Genomic DNA, 26,930 nt, shown 5'->3' with positions numbered 1-26,930 from the left:
CAGTCCCTTTTTTTGAAACCATCGAGGGGGCCATAAAAATGGCAATTTCAAATAATTTGTCACAATTATATTTGAAAAGTCTCAAACCCAGGGTTTGCAACTTTTTTTATGCCAATTTTTGGTGTAGTGAATTTTGTAAATTACCCTCATTGTACTTATGGCTTTCTTTATCTTTTACCAAGCAAAATTTTCAGATTTTTTTTCTACTTTTTGGTAAACTCAAAGAACATTTTTTTTGTTAATGATTCTCAATATTCAGTGCAAAGTTTGCTTGGTCGGCATAATAATAATAATAATAATCTTTATTTATATAGCACCAACATATTCCGCAGCGCTTTACAAATTCATACGGTTAATGTACAAAACAAAAGACATCACAAAGTTACTGACTAATGTACAACTGAAATACTAGGAGTGAGGGTTCTGCTCGCAAGAGCTTACAATCTATGAGGAAGTGGGGTGACACAAAAGGTAGTTGTTGACATATTGCTAGGATATGCCATCAATATCAGAAAGGTGCGGGTACTACCTATGGGATCTGCGCCTATCTCCAGAACATGGTCCCCAAAGTGAAGGAGAGCAGACCATGCATACGTGGCCATCCTCTATTCACCTCTATGAAAGATCTGAAGATAGCCGAGCACTCAGTCCATGTGCCAATAAAGAAAAACTTGCTTCTGGTGTAAATTATAGTAAATCTGACAGTCTACAAGGGACCACTCCTCTCTTGCTTAGCTCCACTTTTAAAAATGTGAGATGAGTGGTGTAAAAGCTCAAACTGCTCAAAAATCCTCAAAAAGTCAAAACGTTTTTGCACAAATGATGTTTGCACAAAAATTTGCAACCTTCTTCACGTCACTTTTCTGGCACAAAGCACAGATTCGTACATTGTATAGTGGCTGTGCTTGGTATTGCAGCTCAGCCCCATTCACTTGAATGGGATGGAGTTGCGCCTTGGCCATGTGACTGATAAATATGATGATGTGACTAGTTCAGGGTAGGCTGCGAGGAGTCCACGGCTTACTGAAGCTTCGCAACCTCTTCAAGCAGCTGATCAGCAATTGTGCCGTAAGTCGGACCCCCACTGATCAGATACTAGGGATGAGCGAACTCGCTGTTTTCAAGTCAAGTTCGGGTTCGGCGTTGGCGTTCGTGTTCTGTGGGAATTCCTTTTTGGATTCCATTATCACGGAATATAATGAGGCATTCCGTTTTGAATTCCGTCATAATAGATAAAAAACATTACCTGGAATGGAGTAATTGTCTATCTTGTGCATGAGGATTTTTGATTCCATTTGTGAGTAGTTGGTGCCCCAATTGATTACAACAAAATCACATTTAAAAAATGGTTTCCAAGTGAGTAATATTGTGTTGTTTTTATAGGTCGCAGTTATTTTCCCTGGTAATTCTGCAAAGGAGAAATATGCATCTAAATTAATGTAATGTCATTTCACCATCCCATATTGTCTGTCATGACTAATATGATAAGAGCCAAGACCATTTCACTCGGACAGGAGCAGATTCCTGGAAGGACAGAAAGGGGCAATTCCCCTCTGGCCTTCCCGCTTTGCACCTCCATATCCCAGTTCCCTCCAGCACTTTTTAGAAAAGGGTGTGCTGTGGGTTGGGGGATGGGGGGTGTTGGTGTTTTGGGAGTTCATAAATACAAGGACTTTTGTGCATGTGCACTGCATTTAGCAGACTCCAATGCTTCAGTCCCTCTGGAGCTGCTCAACAGGGATTTTAAGAAAATGACTGACTAAAAAAAATAGGAGCCCCTGTGTTTAAATCAGAGTCGCTCAGATAAGATATCATAATTCTGGGAACAAATTCATTTTAAAGAAGCTCCTGACTCTCCCCTGAAATCATCAGACGGATAGGGTGAAGTGAATATTTTTACCCCATCCTTCTGATCTCCCAGGAGATAAGAGGTCTCCAGAGGTGCTTGGAAGCAGCTTTCTCCATTCTCCCCATTGACTACACATAGAAGTTTAGCCAACAGGGGAGCCAGCACGGAGCCGGGAGACATAGCTGTTGGCTGAACGATCTTTCAGCTGACAGCTATTGAATGTGTATGGCCGCCTGTACTACCCCATGTATCTGGCACAAATGCTTCATCATGCCTCCAGCTATGCCTCTGCCTGTAAGTTTCGGTGCTTCTGCCATGTTCTTCCCTAGCATCTGTAAAGCTACAGGTTACCTAAGGCCGGCCATACACATTAGATAGCTGTCAGCTGAACAAGCTCTCTCTCCCAACCTACCCATATACATGGCCACTCAGCTCATCTAAGCATGCCTGTGTCCAGAGACTTACTGGAAGTTCTCCATGGTATGGAGACTTATTGGCAATGCTCCATGGGAAAACAATATGCCAAGAGGTATCTCCCAAGAAAGAACCATCTCACCGCTCCACCTATTGGAAGTGGCTCCCTATGAGTCAATGATTTGACTCATCTTGGGAGATACTTCTTTGCATATTCATTTCCTATGGAGCTTTGCCAATAAGTTTCCATATAGGACTGGCCCCTTTAAAGACATTAAGTAACTCAGCCTAAGCATCTTCCAAGGCATTGCCCTGAGCCAGCCAGAATTTTAATCTCTACTGATGAGGGGAAGCACCCTGAAACAGTTGTCAATGGATCTTGACTCATAGGGAGCCACTTCTAATAGAAGCACCGGCAAGATGGTTCTCTTTCTTGGAAGAGACCTCTTTGCATATCCAGAGGACAAAAAGATAAGCAGTTGAAATCCAACAGCTCTGATCCTTAGCTTATCCCCTTTCCTCCAGACCTTCTTCTATTGAGTAGAGTAAGGAGGCTTCCATGCATCAGATGGGTGGCTGGTCACTCCAAAATCATCTGGTTAGGCTGAAGTTTATCTAATGTGTATGGCCAACCTAAGGCTGTATCAGACAGCCCGATTTAACAGGAGATTGCCGGGAAGGAAGCCTTCCTTCACGGCAATCGTCTGCTCGCTATTGGACGAGTCCGCTGCTATAACATGCAGTGATCTCCTCCTCAGTATAGGGAGGAGCAATCATTATGCCATCGCTCTTCCCTATACCGAATCATTGTTTGCCGATAGCAGATCAATTATTAGTCACCACAACCTGCTGCCTGCAAACGAAAAATTTTAAACCTATCAAAAGACTTGGATTGCCCGATAAACGAGCAAATGCTCGTTGGCAGCAGTATTACGCTGGCAGATGATCGCTAACAAGCGTTACTATGAATGCACATAAGCGATTATCTGCCGAGGTGTAATACAGGCTTTAAGTAAAGAATAAGAAATTAGTATGTTATCAAGAATCAGGTCTTTCCTTTACTACAGGAATTCTTGTTAATTAGCAGAACATGCTCTGTTGTAGCCGTTCGTGTTATATATAAATTAGATTTCTACATAGATATTTAATAATGTTGCATGTTATAGACATAATAAAACTGCTGGTGAAATATTACCTGGTGTCGCCAAAGGAGGGACCACAGCGCTTGCTGACCTGGACCTCCCTGCCTTATTGTAAGCCGTTACTGAGACATTGAAGAAAGCCACAGAAAGGTTCATATGGACCTCAGTATTTGCTGTGTTTAAGGCGATATTGTAACCACAGCTGTTTGGAAGCCTGTGTATAATGACATGGTATCCATCCACATAGTCATGACTGGTATACTGCCGAAGGGAAGACAAAGAGCGTGACCACTGTACAGATATGGAGAATAGGTCTAATAAGTAACCCCACCGCCCTGGTCAGACACCTTCTATGTCATCTTCATAGGATCCACTTGGCACATGCCAAACCCAACATCCACAGCCTTCAACTTACTGTATATAGGCTAATGACTTGTCTATAAAAAGATGTCAATGCTGGTATATTGCTATATACAGTCAGCCCCCTAGAAATGAATGGAGTGGTGAACTGAGGAACGCACTAAGACTCTGTTCAGAGGAGACTTGAGGACAACCTTTTAGTGGGATAACCCCTTTAATTTATATTTTCTGAATGGCTGACGTCCACATCTCTGGTTCTTCAAATATTCTTGTAACTATATACTAATGTGTGCAAACATAAAAACCAATGAGCTCTTAGTACCGTCCACTCAACAGTCAGTCTCTGTTTGCCCGGTGATAGCTTCTCCGTGGTGACAATAATATCTGGGGCTCCTAATAATTCTAAAAGGAAATAACAAAAAGAAACAGGTTAATAACATTAATTTTGAAAGTGGACTTTACTTTCACATAACTCTTCAGGTGCCCATACGCATCAGATGAACATCAGCCAACCATGTAATGTGTACATGGGTGTTACATTTCTACCCGACGGCAGATGTTGAAGGAAAAAGCATGGTGGATTTCAATATGACTGATCCTTTATTCACATGGGAGATAAGGCTACTTTCACACTAACGGCAAAGCTAATCTGGCAGGCAGTTCCAGCAGAGAACAGACTGCCATGGTTCTCTAGATACGGCATAGCTGGATAGTCCCATGTTCCCCCTGGACTCCTTTAATTATAATAAGATCCCACCGCAACAGTTTTTGTTTGGCCAAATCCTGCCATTTAAAGGAATTGTGCGGTGGTGACTTTCTCCTCTTGTGTCGCTTGACCATTTGTCTTGACTCAAGGGAAGCAGGTCACTGCCACGGCCAGTGATTGGCTGCAGCCATGTCAAACTGGATGTTTACAGCGAGGGAATCCAATGGGAGCAGGCCAGGCCTGGTAGAGAAGGAGCAGGGAGCCAGCGCCAGCAGGTAAGTAATCTTCCCTTCACAGGTCTGGCCAAGAAAGGGGGAGGGTTGCAAAAACCCCATTCAAACTTGCACAACCATTTGAATGCTGGGGAGTGGTGGTATCCCCACTGGATCCCATTATAGTTAATGGCGTGTGGCTGTGCACGGCACTTTCCAGCTATGCCAGATCCAGAAAAATCCAGTAGGCCATTCTCTACCGGCACAGCCTTTCGGGTTAGCTTGTGACCTTAGTGTGAAGTTAGCCTTAGCTGCCATAAGAGGTCTCTGGAAGTGGCTTATTTTCCTCTGCCTAATGAGAACATATGCACTTTGGCCAATCTGAGTGTGTATGGGGGTTTATGGCAACCTTTAAGGTGCTTTTACCCAGCCAAGGATTGGGGTAATTATTGGAACTAGATATGCCCCATGGAAATATGCCGCCGATCACCCGATTGCAGCAGCATCTTTCGTTGCTACAGAAAGGGGATGATTGCTGCATGTAAAGTCATCTCAACGTTGGATCAACAATCAGGCAATTATTGGGAAGAAACAGTTCATTCCTGATAAATGCCTGGGCGTCAGCCTATGTAAAAGGCCTCTCTGGATTGGGAACTGTCATGTACAGACTAAATACAGTAGCTGAATGCATGCCCAATGCACCTTCCTGTAAAGGGGACACACTGAAATATGAAAATGAACAATTTTTAGGAACTTCCTCAATACTTTGAATGGTGAATTCCGCAACCCTCGCTAAGGTATTGTCATAACTAGCACTATGGTGGTGCAAGAGGAAGTCCTCTATGTCTAGCCTCCTCCATATTTCCTACAAGGCAAAATATATTGATATTGACATGACTACTGAACTGATGGTATGCTTCTTTTTCTGGGACAGCTCCACTCACTTAACGAAGCAATGCAGGGGTGTGCCCTTTCTGTTGCTGCTCTCCCCCTATCACAGTTCAGGGGGGTGTCCTTTTTTTCTGAAGCTCTCTCACTGTAACATTCACAGCTTCTAACAGTTTATATTGTGGTTGCAGTTCAATGATGTAACCTCGCATATGGGACTACCTCAGTAGGTGGATGTACACATTGCTATATGATGAAACACCAGGGGGCACCATTATAATGAAGTAAAGAGAATATCCCGCAGCTAGAGCATTTTTGTAATGGAAAATAAATTACGCAATAAAATAACATATAATGGTGGCACAACCTCTTTAACCCATGATCAAGGGCGCCACCGTTTCTATGCTCATTAGTAAACATACATGAACTTCTGATACTGATGATGTTGAAGAAATCTTGGAAGTAAAACAAGAACAAAGTACTCACCATGTGGAACTATTGTCTCAGTTTCCCATTTGCAATGAAAGCAGGATTCATTGTAACATCTTTGCTGCATGACATACGACTCTGGAACTTGCGCTCCCGGCAGTGACACATTGAACACCGTGTGTGTTACAGTCATCTGTTACAGAAAAAAGGAACCAAGTATCATTCTTCATCGGGGTCATTATATATCAGTTATGAGTAAATGTTTATTGTCCTGGAAACTGTCTCCGGAGAATGTCTTGATTTAGTTATTAGTTTTGTCCATTTCCTGTACCCTTACCTACACATGAGGGCAAATGATCAACAACTACACAACTTAAACTGTAACGGTCATGTTTTCATAAAAAAAAATAATAATCAGTTTTAGCATATGTTACTGCTGAAGCAGCATTATGCATAAAGCAATCTTTAGTTTCTTCACTTACCACTGTTTTCGTTGAGTTTTTCTCTTAGTTACGGCTGTTGGGAACCTGTGACCTGGATTTTGGGTATAGAGCTGAGGACATGGGCTGCTAGATCGCCGCTAGAACATCCGCAATATCCAGTCCCCATAGCTCTGTGTGCTTTTATTGTGTAAAATAAATAAATAAATAAATAAAGATTTTATATATACAGTTGCAAGAAAAAGTATGTGAACCCTTTGGAATGATATGGATTTCTGCACAAGTCATAAAATGTGATCTGATCTTCATCTAAGTCACAACAATAGACAATCACAGTCTGCTTAAACTAATAACACACAAAGAATTACATGTTACCATGTTTTTATTGAACACACCATGTAAACATTCACAGTGCAGGTGGAAAAAGTATGTGAACCCTTGGATTTAATAACTGGTTGAACCTCCTTTGGCAGCAATAACTTCAACCAAACGTTTCCTGTAGTTGCAGATCAGATGTGCACAATGGTCAGGAGTAATTCTTGACCATTCCTCTTTACAGAACTGTTTCCGTTCAGCAATATTCTTGGGATGTCTGGTGTGAATCACTTTCTTGAGGTCATGCCACAGCATCTCAATCGGGCTGAGGTCAGGACTCTGACTGGGTCTCTCCAGAAGGTGTATTTTCTTCTGTTTAAGCCATTCTGTTTTTGATTTACTTCTATGCTTTGGATCGTTGTCCTGTTGCAACACCCATCTTCTGTTGAGCTTCAGCTGGTGGACAGATGGCCTTAAGTTCTCCAGCAAAATGTCTTGATAAACTTGGGAATTTATTTTTCCTTTGATGATAGCAATCCATCCAGGCCCTGACGCAGCAAAGCAGCCCCAAACCATGATGCCCCCACCACCATACTTCACAGTTGGGGTGCAATTTTGATGTTGGTGTGCTGTGCCTCTTTTTCTCCACACATTGTGTTGTGCATTTCTTCCAAACAACTCAACTTTGGTTTCATCTGTCCATGGAATATTTTGCCAGTACTGCTGTGGAACATCCAGGTGCTCTTGTGCAAACTGTAAACGTGCAGCAATGTTTTTTTTGGACAGCAGTGGCTTCCTCTGTGGTATCCTCCCATGAAATCCATCTTTGTTTAGTGTTTTACGTATCGTAGATTCGCTAACAGGGATGTTAGAATATGCCAGAGACTTTTGTAAGTCTTTAGCTGACACTCTAGGATTCTTCTTCACCTCATTGAGCAGTCTGCGCTGTGCTCTTGCAGTCATCTTTACAAGACGGCCACTCCTAGGGAGAGTAGAAGCAGTGCTGAACTTTCTCCATTTATAGACAATTTGTCTTACCGTGGACTGATGAACAGCAAGACTTTTGGAGATACTTTTATAACCCTATCCAGCTTTATGCAAGTCAACAATTCTTAATTGTAGGTCTTCTGAGAGCTCTTTTGTGCGAGGCATCATTCACATCAGGCAATGCTTCTTGTGAAAAGCAAACCCAGAACTGGTGTGTGTTTTTATAGGGCAGGGCAGCTGTAATCAACAACTTCAATCTCATCTCGATGATTGGACTCCAGTTGGCTGACACCGCACTCCAATTAGCTCTTGGAGATGTCATTAGTCTAGGGGTTCACATACTTTTTCCACCTGCACTGTAAATGTTTACATGGTGTGTTCAATAAAAACATGGTAACATTTAATTATTTGTGTGTTATTAGCTTAAGCAGACTGATTGTCTATTGTTGTGACTTAAAATGTGATCTGATCTTCATCTATGACAAATTTGTGCAGAAATCCATATCATTCCAAAGGGTTCACATACTTTTTATTGCAACTGTATGTAAATTAGGCAAGTAAGAAGGCAAGCCACGCCCACTGTGAAGGAGCCCAGCACCGCCCACATACTCCGAATCTCCTCCTTGCTCCCTGACGTCAAAAAGCTAGAGCGTCGTAATCTCGCAATGCGCGAGCTAGCGCATGCGCAGTGTCAGCATAGTGTTCCTTCCCTGTGCTGGCATCAGCCTCAGGCAATGAACTGCGCATGCGCTAGCTCACGCATTGCAAGATTACGGCGCTCTAGCTTTATGACGTCGGGGAGCAAGGAGGAGATTTGGAGGATGCAGAGCGGTGCTGGGCTCCTTCAAAGTGGGCGTGGCTGGGCTCAGAGTCAGAAAACGCTGGACTCATCTCTGAAGCATGGAGGAGACAGGACTCATCTAAGGTTCATTTACATATATATAAGATAGTTTTTTTTGACACAATAAAAGCACAGTGAGCTATGGGGACTGGATATTGCAGATGTGCTAGCGGCGATCTAGCAGCCTATGTCCTCAGCTCTATACCCAAAATCCAGGTGACAGGTTCCCTTTAACCTCTACAATCTTCTCAAGATGGCTACTCTGCCAGTTCTTTGAGGCCAAAACTGCCTTCCCTCACTTCACATATACACTTGCTGTAGCCAGCAGCTTCCTGCCAGCCAATCAGATTTGATTGCTAAGAGACACGCCTCCTCACTCTGAAGCCTAAAGCAGGCATGCAGTGTGAAGGAACGCCCCTCTGTCTTCTGTTTATACTAAAAAGAAGACAGACAAGCCATAGCAACAGTCTTTCAAGGGACCAGTGGAAAGGGACAGGAGACATTAATGGAAGATATTACTTTTGACGATCATTGACAGACTAACTCAGGTATACATGCCTAGCTCTAATAAACTAGCAAATAAGAATATGACAGTTACACTTTAAAGGAAATGTCCAGCTTTGCAACCATTGCTTTATTACTCAAATGCATCTAAAGTAAAAATGAAGCAACTTTGGCTTTGATACAGACGTGGACAAAATTGTTGGTACCCTTTGGTCAATGAAAGAAAAAGTCACAATGGTCACAGAAATAACTTTAATCTGACAAAAGTAATAATAAATTAAAATTCTATAAATGTTAACCAATGAAAGTCAGACATTGTTTTTCAACCATGCTTCAACAGAATTATGTAAAAAAATAAACTCATGAAACAGGCATGGACAAAAATGATGGTACCCCTAACTTAATATTTTGTTGCGCAACCTTTTGAGGCAATCACTGCAATCAAACGCTTCCTGTAACTGTCAATGAGACATCTGCACCTCTCAGCAGGTATTTTGGCCCACTCCTCATGAGCAAACTGCTCCAGTTGTGTCCGGTTTGAAGGGTGCCTTTTCCAGACTGCATGTTTCAGCTCCTTCCAAAGATGCTCAATAGGATTGAGGTCAGGGCTCATAGAAGGCCACTTTAGAATAGTCCAATTTTTTCCTCTTAGCCATTCTTGGGTGTTTTTAGCGGTGTGTTTTGGGTCATTGTCCTGTTGCAAGACCCATGACCTGCGACTGAGACCAAGCTTTCTGACACTGGCTAGTACATTTCTCTCTAGAATTCCTTGATAGTCTTGAGATTTCATTGTACCCTGCACAGATTCAAGACACCCTGTGCCAGACGCAGCAAAGCAGCCCCAGAACATAACAGAGCCTCCTCCATGTTTCACAGTAGGGACAGTGTTCTTTTCTTGATATGCTTCATTTTTTCGTCTGTGAACATACAGCTGATGTGCCTTGGCAAAAACTTCGATTTTTGTCTCATCTGTCCACAGGACATTCTCCCAGAAGCTTTGTGGCTTGTCAACATGTAGTTTGGCATATTCCAGTCTTGCTTTTTTATGATTCGTTTTCAACAATGGTGTCCTCCTTGGTCGTCTCCCATGTAGTCCACTTTGGCTCAAACAACGACGGATGGTGCGATCTGACACTGATGTTCCTTGAGCATGAAGTTCACCTTGAATCTCTTTAGAAGTCTTTCTAGGCTCTTTTGTTACCATTCGGATTATCCGTCTCTTAGATTTGTCATCAATTTTCCTCCTGCGGCCACGTCCAGGGAGGTTGGCTACAGTCCCATGGATCTTAAACTTATGAATAATATGTGCAACTGTACTCACAGGAACATCTAGTTGCTTGGAGATGGTCTTATAGCCTTTACCTTTAACATGCTTGTCTATAATTTTCTTTCTGATCTCTTGAGACAGCTCTTTCCTTTGCTTCCTCTGGTCCATGTCGAGTGTGGTACACACCATATCACCAAACAACACAGTGATTACCTGGAGCCATATATATAGGCCCAATGGCTGATTACAAGGTTGTAGACACCTGTGATGCTAATTAGTGGACACACCTTGAATTAACATGTCCCTTTGGTCACATTATGTTCTGTGTTTTCTAGGGGTACCATCATTTTTGTCCATGCCTGTTTCATGAGTTTATTTTTTTACATAATTCTGTTGAAGCATGGTTGAAAAACAATGTCTGACTTTCATTGGTTAACATTTATAGAATTTTAATTTATTATTACTTTTGTCAGATTAAAGTTATTTCTGTGACCATTGTGACTTTTTCTTTCATTGACCAAAGGGTACCAACAATTTTGTCCACGTCTGTATATAGAGCTTTGTGTATAGAGCTCATCTTCAAATGCTTATCCACAATTAAACCCTATAAACCCTGTGCAATCAGACGTTTTACTCTCTTCTTGCTTACTAACAGTTGTAGAGGGGAGAATATGAGTGGAATAATATTTGACTGCAGGATCAGACTACACACAGGATTTGTTTGTAGTCTGTAAGCATAGAGAAACACTGAATTTAAGCCTCTTATTAAGTTTAAAGCATAACAAGCTTTGCATTAACCAATAGTACAATGTGAGTACATGAGGAATAACACTATTTATGGCCACTATATCACTTGTATCTGGTATTTTTTAGCAGTTTTCCTCTGTGCTTGCTGAATATCTAGTTTGCAGTTCTTCCAAACATGGTCGGTGGAGACTAACTCTGATCCACTGTGCACACAGAAAGTAGAGGAGAATCTGCCTCCTGTCACACTGTCACTCATAAACAGCTCCAGGATACTGTAGGACATTTCAAAGGTATTTTTGTGAATAAACCACTTGTGGTGAGATACCTATGTAGCTGTTCAGTCTCTCTTTAGAGGGGTGTGGGGTTGGGCTAGTGAAACAGCTGATAACTAGATAAATAGCCAATTCTCAATGATAAAACATATTATAAAGTTTCTTGTGGTCACTTGTACTTTTGATTTATGCAAAGTTGTGTGAAACATTAATGACCATTTAAGTCTTTTTTTTTTATGCCAAGAATGTAATGAAATTGGAAAAATGTAATCTTTCCCAGTTCCAGTACCTCTCTGTTTCTTGGTGCTCCAAAATAATAAAACAGATACATTTCCCACTGCAATTCTAAGGCCCCTTTCACACGAGCGAGTTTTCCGCGCGGGTGTGATGCGTGATGTGAAAGCATAGCACCCGCACTGAATCCTGACCCATTCATAAAAAAAAAATTCGCGCATCAGTTCTGCATAGCGTGTAAAACGCAGCATGTTCTATATTCTGCGTTTTTCACGCAGCCCTAACTCCATAGAAGTGAATAGGGCTTCAGTGAAAAACGCATTGCATCCTGAAGCAAGTGCGGATGCAATGCATTTTTCACTGATGGTTGGTAGGAGATGTTGTTTGTACACCTTCAGTTTTTTATCACGCGCGCAAAAATCGCATCAAAATGTATTGCACTCGCTCGGAAAAAAAAATGAACAACTGAACGCAATTACAGACAAAACTGACTGAACTTGCTTGCAAAATGGTGCGAGTTTCACTGAACGCACCCTGAATGCATCCGGACCTAATCTGTCACTAGAGATGGCCTTGCGGTTCGCCCGGCGGTCGCTTCGCAGCGAACTTTGCTTGTTTGCCAAACATGTGAATATATGGCGATGTTCTACAAAATACTGATTGAGGGGTGCAATATACCTGCTTCCACAAAATACTGATTAAAAGTGCGATATACCTGCTTCCACCAAATATTGATTGAGGACCTGCAATACACCAGTTTTCACAAAATACTGATTGAGGGATGCGATATACCTGCTTCTACAAAATAATGATTAAGGGGTTTGATATACCTGCTTCAACAAAATACAGATTGAGGGGTGCGATATACCTGCTTCCACCAAATATTGATTCAGGCGTTCTATATACCTGTTTCTACAAAATACTGATGGAGGGGTGCGATATACCGCCTTCCACTAAATACTGATTGAGGCCTGCGATATACCTGCTTACACAAATACTGCTCTTCTCTAGGGACTTTGGCATAGGGTCATTTTGAAAATAACAGGCAGAGGAAGAGGCAGACCGTTCCGCAGGGGTGGTAGGGGTCGGGCAGGTGCACCAGGCCAGAGCCTAAGTTGGAGAAGGTGCGTGCGATTACATCAAAGGACGCACCAGAGTTGGTTGAGTGGCTCACTCAGCCTTCCGCTTCTGCACCCTCCTCATCCTCTGTATCTGCACCCTCCTCACTCTCTGCTGTGTGCACCCTCAAAGACACCACCACAACCACCACCACCATAGCCCCTCCACTCAAGGAATTATTTTCCTATCCATTCCCAGACCTTACCGATGCGCAGCCATTCTTGGCATCAGATGAGGAAAAGGAGGTAGCAACTGCAGCCACCCAGCGGTCTGATGACAGTACCCAGATCAGCCCAAGGAGGGTGGTCCCCACTGTTGCTGCCTACTCCGAGATCTCTAATGTCAGTGGTGGTGAAGGTGATGATGATGACATGTTGATGGACGTCACGTGGGTGCCCACAAGAGAGGAAGAGGAGGGGAGTTCAGAGGGAAAGACGGAGCAGCAGATAGGGAGGAGAAGGAGGAGAAGCAGGCAGAACTCGCAGTGCACAGGAGGCAAAAAGCAGACTGCAAATGTATCTGGAGCGAGCCATCCACCATGCACGGTCACATCTTGCGCTCCCAGGACGCCAGCACATGGCTCCGCAGTGTGGGCTTTTTTTTAACATGTCAGCTGCTGACAATAGTGTTGTCATCTGCAGCCTGTGCTGTCAATGCATAAGTCATGGTAAGCCCCACACTCACCTAGGGACAACTGCCTTAAGAAGGCACCTGGCCTCCCATCACCGAGCCCAGTGGAAGCAACGCTGTCAGAACCCACAAAGCCACACTCCCGGAACTCCATGTCCTGCCTCTTCTCCTTCTCTCTCCTCCCCTTTGTCCTCCACTCCACCTTCCACTGCGCCGTCATCGCGTTCATCTGGCAGAAGGCAGGCTTCCATGGCCCAAATGTTCGAGCATAAAAAGTTGATGACGCCGGATAACCCTCTTGCCTAACGGCTGACCGATGGCTTGTTGGAACTGCTAGCCCGCCAACTACTGCCATATAAACTGATGGATTCAGAGGCCTTTAGAAAATGTGTGGCCATTGGCACACCACAGTGGAAGGTCCCCGGAAGGAGATATTTCTCCCAGAAAGGCATTACAGAGTTATATGGCCACGTTCAACGGCAATTGAATATATCTCTGGCACACAGTGTTGGTGCCAAAATAAATCTGACCACAGAAACGTGGTCTAGCAAACACGGGCAGGGAAGGTACATAACTTTTACTGCCCACTGGGTGAACCTTCTGACGGTGTTACCGCCACTGATTGCATGCAGGCCTGCCTCTTCTTCTACTCCATCCTCCGTCTCCTCCTCGGCTGACTCCTCCTTTTCCACTGCTACCGCCTCTTCCGTTGCACCCCCAAGCTCACCAGAACCTATTTGACATGCCAAGTGAGACGTTGCCATGTTGTGCTGCGGCTGTTGTGCCTGAAAGCCAAGAGCTACACCGATCCTGCACTGCTTTCAGCTCTGCGGTCACAGGCCGATCAGTGGCTAACCCCGCTCAATTTGACAATTGGTAAAGTGGTGTGCGACAACGGTACCAATCTGCTGAGAGTGCTGAAACAGGGCAAAATGACACACTTGCCATACATGGCACATGTCCTGAACTTAGTCGTGCAGCAATTCATTGCCAATACCCCGGGGTCCAGAACGTGTTGGCCATTTTAGAAGATCTTACACGGCCATGGCTCGCCTTGCTGACGTTTAGCGGCGACACCACCTGCCCATCAGACGTCTGATTTGTTACAGCCCGACGTGCTGGAACTCCACCTTGTATATGCTTGATATACTGCTGCAGCAGCAACGTGCCGTTAACAACTACCTGTACGAACTCTGCAGCCGGACAGGTTCTGGGGAGCTTGGTTTCTTTTTACCACGCCAGTGGCTGCTCATGCGCGACGCATGCAGACTTCTGCGGCCATTTGATGAAATCACCAAACTAGTCAGTCGCAGCCAGGGCACCATCAGTGACATCGTACCTTACGCCTTCTTTCTGGAGCGTGCATTGCGTCGTGTCATTGATCAAGCCGTTGAGGAGCAGAAGCTGGAAGATGAGGAAGTCGCAATGCTGAATGAATTCCCAGGGGGGGCTACTCCATGTGAGACAAATCAGCAGGAGTCTGAAGAGGAGGATGGTGGCTAGGGGAAGGAGGAGGAGCAGGAAGATCAGGCTTTGAGGGGGACTTTACATTTTTGGGGATCCCTGGTGTTGTCCGTGGCTGGGGGGAGGAGACCGAGGACGACATTCTCCTGGGCGATGAGCAGGAGCCAGGGTGCTCCACCGCTTCCAATTTAGTGCGAATGGGGGCCTTTATGCTCCAGTGTTTGAAGAGGGACCCCCGTATAACAAGCATAAAGGGAAAGGACCAGTACTGGGTGGCAACGAACTTAGACCCCCGGTACAAACACAAAATGGCGGACATGTTACCAGCATCACAGAGGGCTGTCAGAATGCAGCATTTCCAGGCCTTGCTGCGAGAGATGCTGCATTCTGCTATTGCGGGCGCTGGCAGAGGAATTTCCATCCACAGTGAAACAGGTGCGGGTACCAATCCTACCGCGCCTGCAAGAAGAGGGCAGTTTAAAGATGTGTTGGTCACTTCGGATATGAGATCATTCTTGCAGCCAACCCATCGAGAGCCGCCCTCTGGATCCAGCCTCAGGGAATCGATTAACGGCCGATGTGGACGCTCTAAGAAGCGAGGAACTCCTGGACTACTGGGTGTGCAGGCTTGACTTGTGGCCAGAGCTGGCACAATTTGCCATGGAACTCTTGTCTTGCCCCTCGTTGAGTGTCCTGTGCGGAAGGACGTTCAGCGCAGCAGAGGGTACCGTGACCGATAAGCGCACTCGCCTAGCTCACGACAGTGTGGACTACCTCACATTTCTCAAAATAAATGAGGCATGGATCTTGGAGGAATTCAACACCTGTGACGACCACGTGTAATTGAATTTCCTCATGCCAGCCCACACATATCCACCACCACTCAGAACAAAGAATGGTCCCTGTCTTATGTATATACAGCGGCATAAAAGGCCATTTATGTCAGGTGAATGCCTAATTTTTGCGGCTTCTACTCCAGTGGTCTACAGTAAATTTTTTATCCAGAGACCGCCTAATGTACCTCCAGATACATAATTACAAGTTCCTCTCTGTCAGGGAAATGCCTAATTTTTGGGGCCTGTACTGACCTAGAGTAAAATTGTTATCCACTGACCGTCTAATATACCTCCAGCCACAAAAATCACTTGTTCTTTTCTGTCAGGTGAATGCCTAATTTTTAGGGCCTGTACTGGCATACAGTAAAATTGCTATCCACTGACCGCCTAATATACCTCCAGCCACATAATCACTTGTTCTTTTCTGTCATGTGAATGCCTAATTTTTGGGGCATGTACTCCACTGGCCTACAGTAAAATTGTTATTTAGTGACCGCCAGGGGCGTTGCTAGGTTAAAACATTTTGGGCCTGGGCCCCTGATGTTTTGGCTCAGGCCCTGAATGTACTGCCTGACAGACAGATCCAACTGTATTGCCATCCTCAGGACAGCAATACAATTGAATCTAATGCCCTGCAAGATCTGAAGGACCTGTGATGACATCACAGTCCATGTGATCAGTTCTGAATGCAGTAGCTGAAAAGGACCTACCATGATGTCACCATCATGTGACCAGTGCAGGAGAGGATGGCTCAGCAGTGAAGTCCTGGGAAAAAGCTGTGGTGAGGTCTGCTACATGAGGATCGGTAAGTGAAGGAGTAGATTACTAAGTGTGAGAAGCAGAGCAATGTTGAGAGTTGTAGTTATTTAACTGGGACTGTATGTTAGGGCTGAAGGGAGGGAAGTTATTTACATAGGACAGTGGGGTGGAGTGATGTTATTTACATGGGAATGCATGTTGGAGGTGGTTGGAGCAGGGTGATGTTATTTACATAGGAGTATATGTTGAAGGCGGCTGTGGGAGGGAGTGATATTACATGGAACTAAATGTTGAGGGGTAATGTTATTTACATGGGACTGCATGTTGAAGGTGGCTGGGGAGGGGGTGATGTTATTTACATAGGACTGTATGTAGAAGGTGTCTGGGGGAGGTAGTGATGTTATTTACATGGGACTAAATATTGAGGGGGTGATGTTCTTTACATGGGACGGTATGTTGAAGGAGGCTGGGGAGTGGGTGATGTTATTTACGTGGGACTGTATATTGAAGGGGCTGAGGAATTATAATTTTTGAGGACAGTAAACGGAGGAATATAACTACAGGGGCCATTATAAATACTGGGGGCGCTTCAGGGCGAGCATTATAACAGTAGGGGGCAATATAAATACTGGCGGCACTTCAGGGTGAGCATTATAATAGTAGGAGGCAATATAAATACTGGGGGCACTGTGAGGGAATTATAACAGTAGGGGGTGATATAAATACTGGGGCACTTCAGGGTGAGCATTATAACAGTAGGGGGCATTAGAAATACTGGGGGCATTTTAAATCCAGGGGACATTAGGCGTTATTATTACTGGGGACTCTATAGGAGGGACTAATCGATCTGCATTATTTCTACCAAGAGCACTATGGGGTCCTTATTACTACTGAGGGGTCTGTAGAGAGCTTTATTACCACTGGGGGAACAATAGGGGGCCTTATTTCTACTGGGGGCTCTGTGAGGGTATTATTAATACTGGAGGGCTCTTCTACTAATGGAGGCACTTTTGGGAAGCACTATCACTGTTGGGGCACTTTAGGGGGCAGTATTACTAATGAGGGCATTCTAGAAGGGAATTACTATTGGTGGGACTATGAGGAGTACTGTTACTATTTTTCTTCAGCATTTTCTTCACTAATTTTTCTTCAGCATAGTATTTGGGGGTACAGAAAGTGAGGAAGCCAAGATGTCTGCAGAGACGAGGCGCGGCTGAGAGAAGTTATTCGGACCGAATGGAGAAGATGATGACAGAAGATCTACATCAGAGTAGACGTCACCTGGAGGCACTTGATGTGACAGGTATGTGCTGTTGTATAGCTGTATAGCAAATACAGTAAAATGTTTTCAGTGCTAGTATTTAGGGCGGTCGGTCGACTTAGAGAATTGGGCCATATGCATTGGGGCTTGGGCCCCAGATCTTTTGAGACTCTAGAAACGCCCCTGGTGACCGCCTAATGTACCTCCAGCCACATAATCACTTGTTCTTTTCTGTCAGGTGAATGCATAATTTTTGGAGCCCGTACTCCCGTGGCCTAAAATAAAAATTTTCTAGGCTCCAGCAGGGCACATTTTTGAGAGTTTCCCTTTAAGACGCATAAAAATGGCCCCTGATTAAAATACATATTTTTTGCCTTTGTTCCCCCTCTGGTATGTCACTGTCCATGTTGTGGGACTATTTGTGCACTTCTAGTAAGTATTTAGTGGCTGCAAATATGATCTGAAGGTTTTTCAGGTTTGCCTGCCATTAAAGGGAATAGTGCCCTCCGCGAACGCGTGGTTCAAGAACATTTGATCGCGAACTCGCGTTCGCGAAACGTCCCGGCCAATGTTCGTCCATCAATATCCATCACGCTCGTGTGAAAGGGGCCTTAAAGTACAATTAGTATGGTTGTCACTTTTTCACTATGAGTGAAAGGGAATTTTTAAAGTAAGATTGCGACAGTTTAGCATAAAGCAGCTAGACAGGCTCACCACCTTCACTTTACCAACCCTATTTTCAAAACTGGAGTAAATGTAAAAATACTAAATGTCACACAGTTTTGTACTAATAAATAGGGATGAGCAAACTTTAAGTTTTGAAGTTTGAGTTCAGGTTTGGGTATATGCTGAATTGCGTTATGGATTCCGTTACCCTGGACCATAACACAATTCCATGATGGAATGCAAAACAGAAAGCCTTTAGAGACATTCCATTATGCATTGCGTCATAATAGAAGTCTATAGAGTCCTCTCCTGCATAATGGAAACCGGACGGATCCGTTATTCAGGCCATAGACTTCTATTATGACAGAATGAATAACAGAATGCCTCTAAAGGCATTCCGTTTTACATTCCATCATGGAATTGCATTATGGTCTGTGGTAAAGGAATCCATAACGCAATTCAGCATATACTCGAACTTGAACTTCAAAACTTGAAGTTCGCTCATCCCTACTAATAAACTCCAAAAGATGGCAAAGCCCTTTTTCAACTTTTGAAGCCAGTATTCTGGAGTGCAGGGCTTGATAAGTTCCCTCAAATCACTGCTCTTGCGACTTACAGTGTGCCACTGGGATGACATGATTTCTCGATATCTCACTTGTCCAATCTTATCCAGCAGAAATCTTAAGGTGTTTCCTGAGTGAACCGCATGTTGGATCTTTGGAGACTGACAATTCACTAAAAAAGAAAAAGTATTCATTATATCACTAGTCATTATAGACTGTGCTAGTTACGCACATATTATAGACAAGAAAAACATGACCCCCATGATTGCATAACCTGTGATTAAACACGTATACAGTATATATATTTTATAATATCCCAGTGTAAGTCAGTCTATGATAAACAGGCACGCTGCCGAATGATGTGCCTTATTTAGGATGAGGCGTCATAAATTAGGCAGCATCTGGTAGTCTATGTGACTATACTGATATCCAAGGGCTGGCATACATTTCAGTGTTCTTTTACTCCAGAAAACTAGTGTAAAATATGACAAATGTGACGGGGTTACTGGCCCTGCCCCTGTCACGCCTCCTTTTTGGGAAAGCATCAATGCCAGCGTAGAAACCCACCGGGGCAGAAAAGTGGCACAAGTTTCTTTTAAAAAGTTGCAAAGTGCAGTTTTCTGGATGTATAATAATGATAACTCTGTCCCACATGCATGGGGGGGGGGGGGGAGCTTTGAAGTCCTACATTTTATAGCTCTGTGTGATCTAATCATAACTTAACATAAGAACTTGGGGTGTCAATTGGCCATCTGGAACCGATAAATGATCGATTCCTAGGGACTGGGCTAGTGAAGAGTCCATTCTAACTCATACCCCAAATGTTTATTTTACAGAATGAGCAAATAATGCTACATTCCCACCAAATGTGGAAATAATTCCAACTTTTGTACAACGTCTCCGGCATACATTGGAGGAGTTCGGGTCGATGTGGGGTAAGGTACCACCTATTCAAGATTTTCCTTGTGGTCTCAATTTGGTCTGCACACCTGTATGATTTATGGCTCCAGTTAAAAACACATTCCCATTGGTGGCTAGAAAACACAGCGCCTAGGTCATACTGGCATCTGGTGACAAATATAAAATAGTGTTGGGCAGGGTTAGCCTGTAATACTTTGTATCAGTGAGATAGATTTTTATGGGTTTTACTGAGGTTGTTGAAGAAAGGTGAGAAAGTTGAGTGAGCGGGTCAGTCCTCAGGTACATTTAGGGATTAAAGGATGTCTATTGCCTGTTGTCCAGTGCCTACAGGATCAGAGACACAAGTTCCGGACCCGAGCCTGCCGTAACAGAGACACAAAAGATAGCAGAGAGGAAGTGTGGGCATGTCCAAGCTAGCTGAGATCCTGAGCCTGATAAAAGAACTGCTTCTACACTGTTTCTGAAGATTATAGGAGCCTCCTGTGTGTCTGTAAGTGTGATCACCCCCTCCTCATCTGTTCTGTGACCTCTAGAGCTGTAAACAAACATAGTGAGAAGCAGGGGCGTACGTAGAAATCATGGGGCCCCATAGCAAAACTCAAAATTGGACCCCCCCCACCAATAAAAAGTACAATTATTATAGCTGATTAGTGAGGGTGCGGGGTGTTGCCAGTGATATTGATGAAGAAAATTGGAGTAAAGGCTCATGCACACGACTGTATGTATTTTGCGGTCTGCAAAATGCGAACTCGCAAAAAATACGGATGATGTGCGTGTAACATTCGTGTTTTTTGGGGGGGAACCATTGTAACAATGCCTATTCTTGTCCACAATACAGTGCGGGACTATGGAACAGACATCAGACATACGGATGCAGAGAGCATTTTCTGCAGACCCATTGAAATGAATGGGTCAGCATTCTATCCGCAAAAAAAAGGAATGGACACGGAAACAAAATACATTCGTGTGCATGAGCCCTTATTGAGAAAAATTTATTTAGTGGATATTTTTGTCTTTAAAAAAAATTAAAATAAAATGTTATGTGTATTATATATTATGTTTGCAATTTTTAAACAGAGCATCGTAAGTGTTAAAATGGTGTAATTGGAAGTAGCTCCAGTCCTGCCAGTTGAAGCAGTGTGTTATACCAACAGCTGATTGAGCAGGCTCAATTTTGGAGCCTTTGCCATCACAATGCTGTACATGTACATTTAGGAGCTCAGCCACAGGCTGCACGGAAGATGGATGGACTGAGGGCTCTCACATTGCTCTCATTCCCAAGGCGCTGGACTGTAACACCTCACGCCGGCAGTGTGTATTCAGGTCGGAAAGGGGGCGGGGCCATGCAGCCTGGCCGGGCCCCCTAACCTCACAGGGCCCATAACCAGTGCATGGTCTGCCTATATTGACGGTACGCCACTGGTGAGAAGGAAAAATATGTCACAGCAGTGCAGTGCTGGCAGATTTCACAAAAGGAAGTTTTCCCTGCTTCTGAGAGAAATGCATCTAGCTGTGAAGCTTAGAGGGGTTGTCTGGGTTCAGAGCTGAACCCGGACATACCCTTATTTTCACCCGGCAGCATCCCTGAGCCTAGCATCGGAGCATCTCATGCTCCGATGCGCTCTTGTGCCCTGCGCTAAATCGCGCAGGACACGGGCTCTTTTGTTTACAATAACACACTGCCAGGCGGTAACTTCCGCCCGGCAGTGTGTTCGGTGACGTCACCAGCTCTGAGGGGCGGGCTTTAGCGCTGCCCTAGCCGTTTTACTGGCTAGGGCAGAGCTAAATCCCGCCCATCAGTGCCGGTGACGTCACCGGGATTCCTGTCAGCCCCATGGAGAGCCTTGGTACGTCACCAGAACTACTAAAAATGCCTTTGCCCAGCGCAATTTAGCGCAGGGCAAAGGAGAGCATCGGAGCATGAACTGCTCCGATGCTCATGTCAGGGGGGCTGCCGGGGTGAAAATGGAGGGATGTCCGGGTGCTCTGAACCTGGACAACCCCTTTAAGAGAAGAATAATTAGACTGAAAGAGACATTAGGGAAGCATAAAAATGCCTTATTTCTTCACAGTTATGATTGTACAAACAAATACAGCCATTACGCAAACTTTTTTTTTTTTTGTGTTAGGTTTTTATTTTTCTGTTGATGGAACTTTTTGTTTTAAAATTGTTTTTATTGGTTTTACAACAGTAAGGACGTACATTCTTTACTTGCCCTACAAGGGCGCCAATATAAGAATGCATCTGATACAGTACAATCAAATGGGAAAAATCAAATCACTGAATAACAAACAAAAAGAGGAAGGGACATAGGAAGGTCCGAGGGAAGGAAAGGGATGGGGGGGGGAAGCATCTATCATGTTGCAAAATGGTAGGACTTGTTCCAGAGAATTAATGCAATGATACCTTTGATGTTCACGAGAACCATAATGCTATGCAATTCAGTTCGAAAAACCTCTATAATTCTTCCAAGGTTTCCATATCGCCTCAAATCTGTGTGGTGTTCGGGCTTCCCAGTGAGCTATCTGCTCAAGGCGGTACAATTGATCGCATCTATTGATCCATTGTTTTATTGGGGGTATCTCAGTCTTTTTCCAGTAAACTGCGATGAGTATTCTGGAAGCTGCCAGTAAAATCGGACTCAACTTTTGCGTATCTTTAGGCAGGGGTCAAGTCCTGGGAAAAAAAGTGTGGGAACTCACCCAAGATCCACTGCAACCCCCCCCCCCCTTCCTCCAAAAAATAAAAAAGCACAGAAAATCTAGCATGCTGTAATTTGTGTCGCTGCGGACTAAAAAATAAATTAAAAAAATAGCACTTTTATAAAAGTTTGTCCTGGGATTTGATCTCATGACCTCTACACAGCAGAAGCAAGGCATATGCCCTCACAGCTATGAAAGCTGTCTAGCTTGCTACTTAAAAAAAAATATATATAAGACTTCTACTGTAGGTAACTTTGCCCACTGTGTATGGATGTAGCAGAGCTGGGTGTGTTGGGGCAGCTGTCATGTGTATGGTTGTACACTAGGTATCAGTACACAAGGTATCAGTAGAAGTATCAGAAAAAGAAAAAAAAACACTTTGAGTTTGTCCTGGGATTCGAACTCATGACCTCTACACATTACAGGCAAGGCATTTACCCTCACAGCCATAAAAGCTGTTGAGGTAGTTGCTTAAAAAAAAAAAACTAAGACTTCTACTTATACCTAGTGTACTGATACCTAGTGTACAACCATACACATGACAGCTGCCCCAACACACCCAGCTCTGCTACATCCATACACAGTGGGCAGCTGTCATGTGTATGGTTGTACACTTGGTATCAGTAAACTAGGTATCAGTAGAAGTCTTATAAAAAAAAAAAAAACACTTTTAGAAAAGTTTGTCCTGGGATTCGAACTCATGACCTCTACACATCAGAGGCAAGGCATTTACCCTCACAGCCATAAAAGCTGTCAAGGTAGCTCTTTAAAAAAAAAAAATAAGACTTCTACTTATACCTAGTGTACTGATACCTAGTGTACAACCATACACATGACAGCTGCCCCAACACACCCAGCTCTGCTACATCCATACACAGTGGGCAGCTGTCATGTGTATGGTTGTACACTAGATATCAGTACACTAGGTATAATTAGAAGTCTTATATTTTTTTTTTTAAGCATTTACCTAGACGGCTTTCATGGCTGTGAGGGTAAATGCCTTCCTCTGATGTGTAGAGGTTGTGAGTTCGAATCCCAGGACAAACTTTTCTAAAAGACATTCTAAATGATCTCGTAGTGAAGGAGATGATGTCATTAGGGGGCGGGGCGCCATGAGAGGAGTCGCAGGCAGCGGCACCGCACAGACAGCTTCCTCTCAACTGAAGCCGCCCCTCCTCCCTTAGCCTGCCCTGCACAGTGCGCTCCGTCTCCCCCTGTGAATCTGATTCAGCCGTGTTCTACTGGCTTGAGGCTGAAAGGGAACGGCGTTCCTGCCATGAAAAAAGTGCAGGAACGCCGTTCCCATGCGTTCCCCCTCCACTCGACCCCTGTCTTTAGGGCACCTGAAATTCCCGAACACCCCAAAGAGACACACCTTCGGAGAGGCTGGAAATGGCTTCTTACAGATCTCAGATAAGACCTTACATATCTCTCGCCAGTAGGAAGTAATCTTAGTGCAATTCCACCATAAATGGCTGTGAGTGCCTACGTCCTGTTCACATCTCCAACAGTTTGGGCTGCATTCAGGGAACATGCGGTTAATTCTTTGTGGCGTATAATACCATTGAGTAAGTACCTTATAGCTATTCTCTTGTAGTCTTTTTTTTTTAAAACTCTGATATGATTTAACTTCGGGAGGATTCCCATATTTAGCATGAGTGACCTGGAGACATTGATTTTGTAATATGATATATTGCCAAACTGTAGGAGGAGATCTGATAGGGATATCAGTCAGATTTCTGGGTAGGAAATGTCCAATATCACATCATCAGTGACAAGGCCAATCTTCTGCTTATGTTTACCAATCATAATTCCTTTTATATCAGGATTTCCTGCACATGCTAAGCAAGGGGTTCCATAAGGAGGTCAAACATTTTAGGGGATAATGGACACTGATGCACAGTGATCTTATTAAGCAGTGGTTGCTAGATCAATGGTCTGATGTTGTGTATGATCAAATAGCTTTGCAGGAGAGATTTTGATTGTCATACAGTTGTCAAGGCATCCAGACAACCCCTGTATTGGCCCCATCTCCCACCTCCATTGTTAAACGTCTGGCAAAAGATGCAGCCATGCTTAAAAAGTTAGGTTCTCATCTTGTTGAGGCTCAATTGCCTCAGTACCTGATGGTCTTCCTCATCACATTGTTATTTTTTCATAGTTTAGAATAGCTATTTTTGTGCTATAAAGGAAATCAGCAGTTAACTGACTTCACAGCATAAGCCACAGAGCCTGGTTAATGCACACAATGGTATCCCAAAACAGAGAAAATAAACACAGTAAAGTCACACTAGCAGGATAATGCACACAGTGATATCACATTACTGGGATAATGAACAAAGTCATGTCACTGTACAGGGTTGATGCACACAGTCATGTCACAATACAAGGATAATACACAGGATAATACAAACAGTGATGTTGCAGACAGGGATTGTGCACACAGTGATGTTGCAATATAAGAGCAATGCACACATTGATGTCTCGGTACAGATATAATGCACACAAGGATATCACAACATAAGGATAATACACCCAGTGATATCACAGTATAGGAATGATGTCCGCGGAGATGTCACAGTACAGGGATGATGCACATAGGGATGTTACAGTATACGGATAATGCACACGGTGATGTCACAGTACAGGGATGATGTACACAGTGATGTCACAGTACAGGGATGATGCACATAGGGATGTTACAGTATACGGATAATGCACACGGTGATGTCACAGTACAGGGATGATGTACACAGTGATGTCACAGTACAGGGATAATGTACACAGTGATGTCACAGTACAAGGATGATGTACACAGTGATGTCACAGTACAGGGATGATGCTCATAGGGATGTTACAGTATACGGATAATGCACACAGAGATGTGACAGATAAAAGTTGGAATAATGTGGGCAGTGGTTTCAGAGAACAAGGTAAAGAAGCAGGTATAGTAAACCTTGTGATGTCACAGGTAATGGCTGTCATAGTACAGAGGTACACTGTAATGGCAAATAGTATTCCTTAATGGAGCAAATAGGCCATAAGAGACCATCAGGTTCTAGGGCCCAGGTGCCATTGCATCCTCTGCACCCCTTTAGTTATGCACCTGTCTTCAGACTGGAGATGTGTTACAGTCACTGTCAGCTATAACAATACCTTCAGTCTTGTAAAAATGTACATTTGTACATGTATTCAGAAATCATAATCCCCCCCCAAAGTCTGATAGACCAACCTTCAGGTTTGATGGAGAAATTCTTTGTTTTCATGCACAGCTGATCTGAAATCACATATGACACCCAAATAGTCGTCACCAGATCAACTGGAAGATGTTCCTTCCCGAGGATCATCGAGGTGTCATGTGTGTCAATCACTTCACATTCAAGATACTCGGGCCTTAAATGATAAAAAATAAATATATATGGTATGAATATATGATCTCTCTCCCTATATCATCTAGATCAGATCAGTATTGTGCTTACCTACCTCCCCACAGACAACCCCTTATACACTCACCTAAAGAATTATTAGGAACACCATAATAATACGGTGTTGGACCCCCTTTTGCCTTCAGAACTGCTTTTATTCTACGTGGCATTGATTCAACAAGGTGCTGATAGCATTCTTTAGAAATGTTGGCCCATATTGATAGGATAGCATCTTGCAGTTGATGGAGATTTGAGGGATGCACATCCAGGGCACGAAGCTCCCATTCCACCACATCCCAAAGATGCTCTATTGGGTTGAGATCTGGTGACTGTGGGGGCCATTTTAGTACAGTGAACTCATTGTCATGTTCAAGAAACCAATTTGAAATTATTTGAGCTTTGTGAAATGGTGCATTATCCTGCTGGAAGTAGCCATCAGAGGATGGGTACATGGTGGTCATGAAGGGATGGACATGGTCAGAAACAATGCTCAGGTAGCCCGTGGCATTTAAACGATGGCCAATTGGCACTAAGGGGCCTAAAGTGTGCCCAGAAAACATCCCCCACACCATTACACCACCACCACCAGCCTGCACAGTGGTAGCAAGGCATGATGGATACATGTTCTCATTCTGTTTACGCCAAATTCGGACTCTACCATTTGAATATCTCAACAGAAATTGAGACTCATCAGAACAGGCAACATTTTTCCAGTCTTCAACAGTGCAATTTTGGTGAGCCCGTGCAAATTGTAGCCTCTTTTTCCTATTTGTAGTGGAGATGAGTGGTACCCGGTGGGGTCTTCTGCTGTTGTAGCCCATCCGCCTCAAGGTTGTGCGTGTTGTGGCTTCACAAATGCTTTGCTGCATACCTCGGTTGTAATGAGTGGTTATTTCAGTCAACGTTGCTCTTCTATCAGCTTGAATCAGTCAGCCCATTCTCCTCTGACCTCTAGCATCAACAAGGCATTTTCGCC

The 26,930-nt window shown here is 43.9% G+C and overlaps 1 protein-coding gene across 1 annotated transcript in view; it reads right to left on the bottom strand.

The window, feature by feature from the left end:
• LOC122936185 (interleukin-12 receptor subunit beta-1-like) overlaps positions 1 to 26,930 on the bottom strand; it is an 85,651-nt gene that overhangs the window by 45,973 nt on the left and 12,748 nt on the right. Inside the window, exons 5-10 of the mRNA XM_044292270.1 lie at positions 25,762 to 25,922; positions 18,959 to 19,077; positions 6,058 to 6,193; positions 4,088 to 4,167; positions 3,459 to 3,666; positions 1,247 to 1,408 (exon numbers count right to left, since the gene is read on the bottom strand). Coding sequence (XP_044148205.1) covers positions 1,247 to 1,408; positions 3,459 to 3,666; positions 4,088 to 4,167; positions 6,058 to 6,193; positions 18,959 to 19,077; positions 25,762 to 25,922 — 866 coding nt within the window. The remainder of the gene's footprint in view (positions 1 to 1,246; positions 1,409 to 3,458; positions 3,667 to 4,087; positions 4,168 to 6,057; positions 6,194 to 18,958; positions 19,078 to 25,761; positions 25,923 to 26,930) is intronic.

The sequence above is a fragment of the Bufo gargarizans genome, chromosome 1 (genome assembly GCF_014858855.1).
Source record: "Bufo gargarizans isolate SCDJY-AF-19 chromosome 1, ASM1485885v1, whole genome shotgun sequence".
Lineage (NCBI taxonomy): Eukaryota > Metazoa > Chordata > Amphibia > Anura > Bufonidae > Bufo > Bufo gargarizans.
The sequence above is the reverse complement of the archived record's forward strand: the minus strand, read 5'-3'. Positions and strand labels throughout refer to the sequence as shown.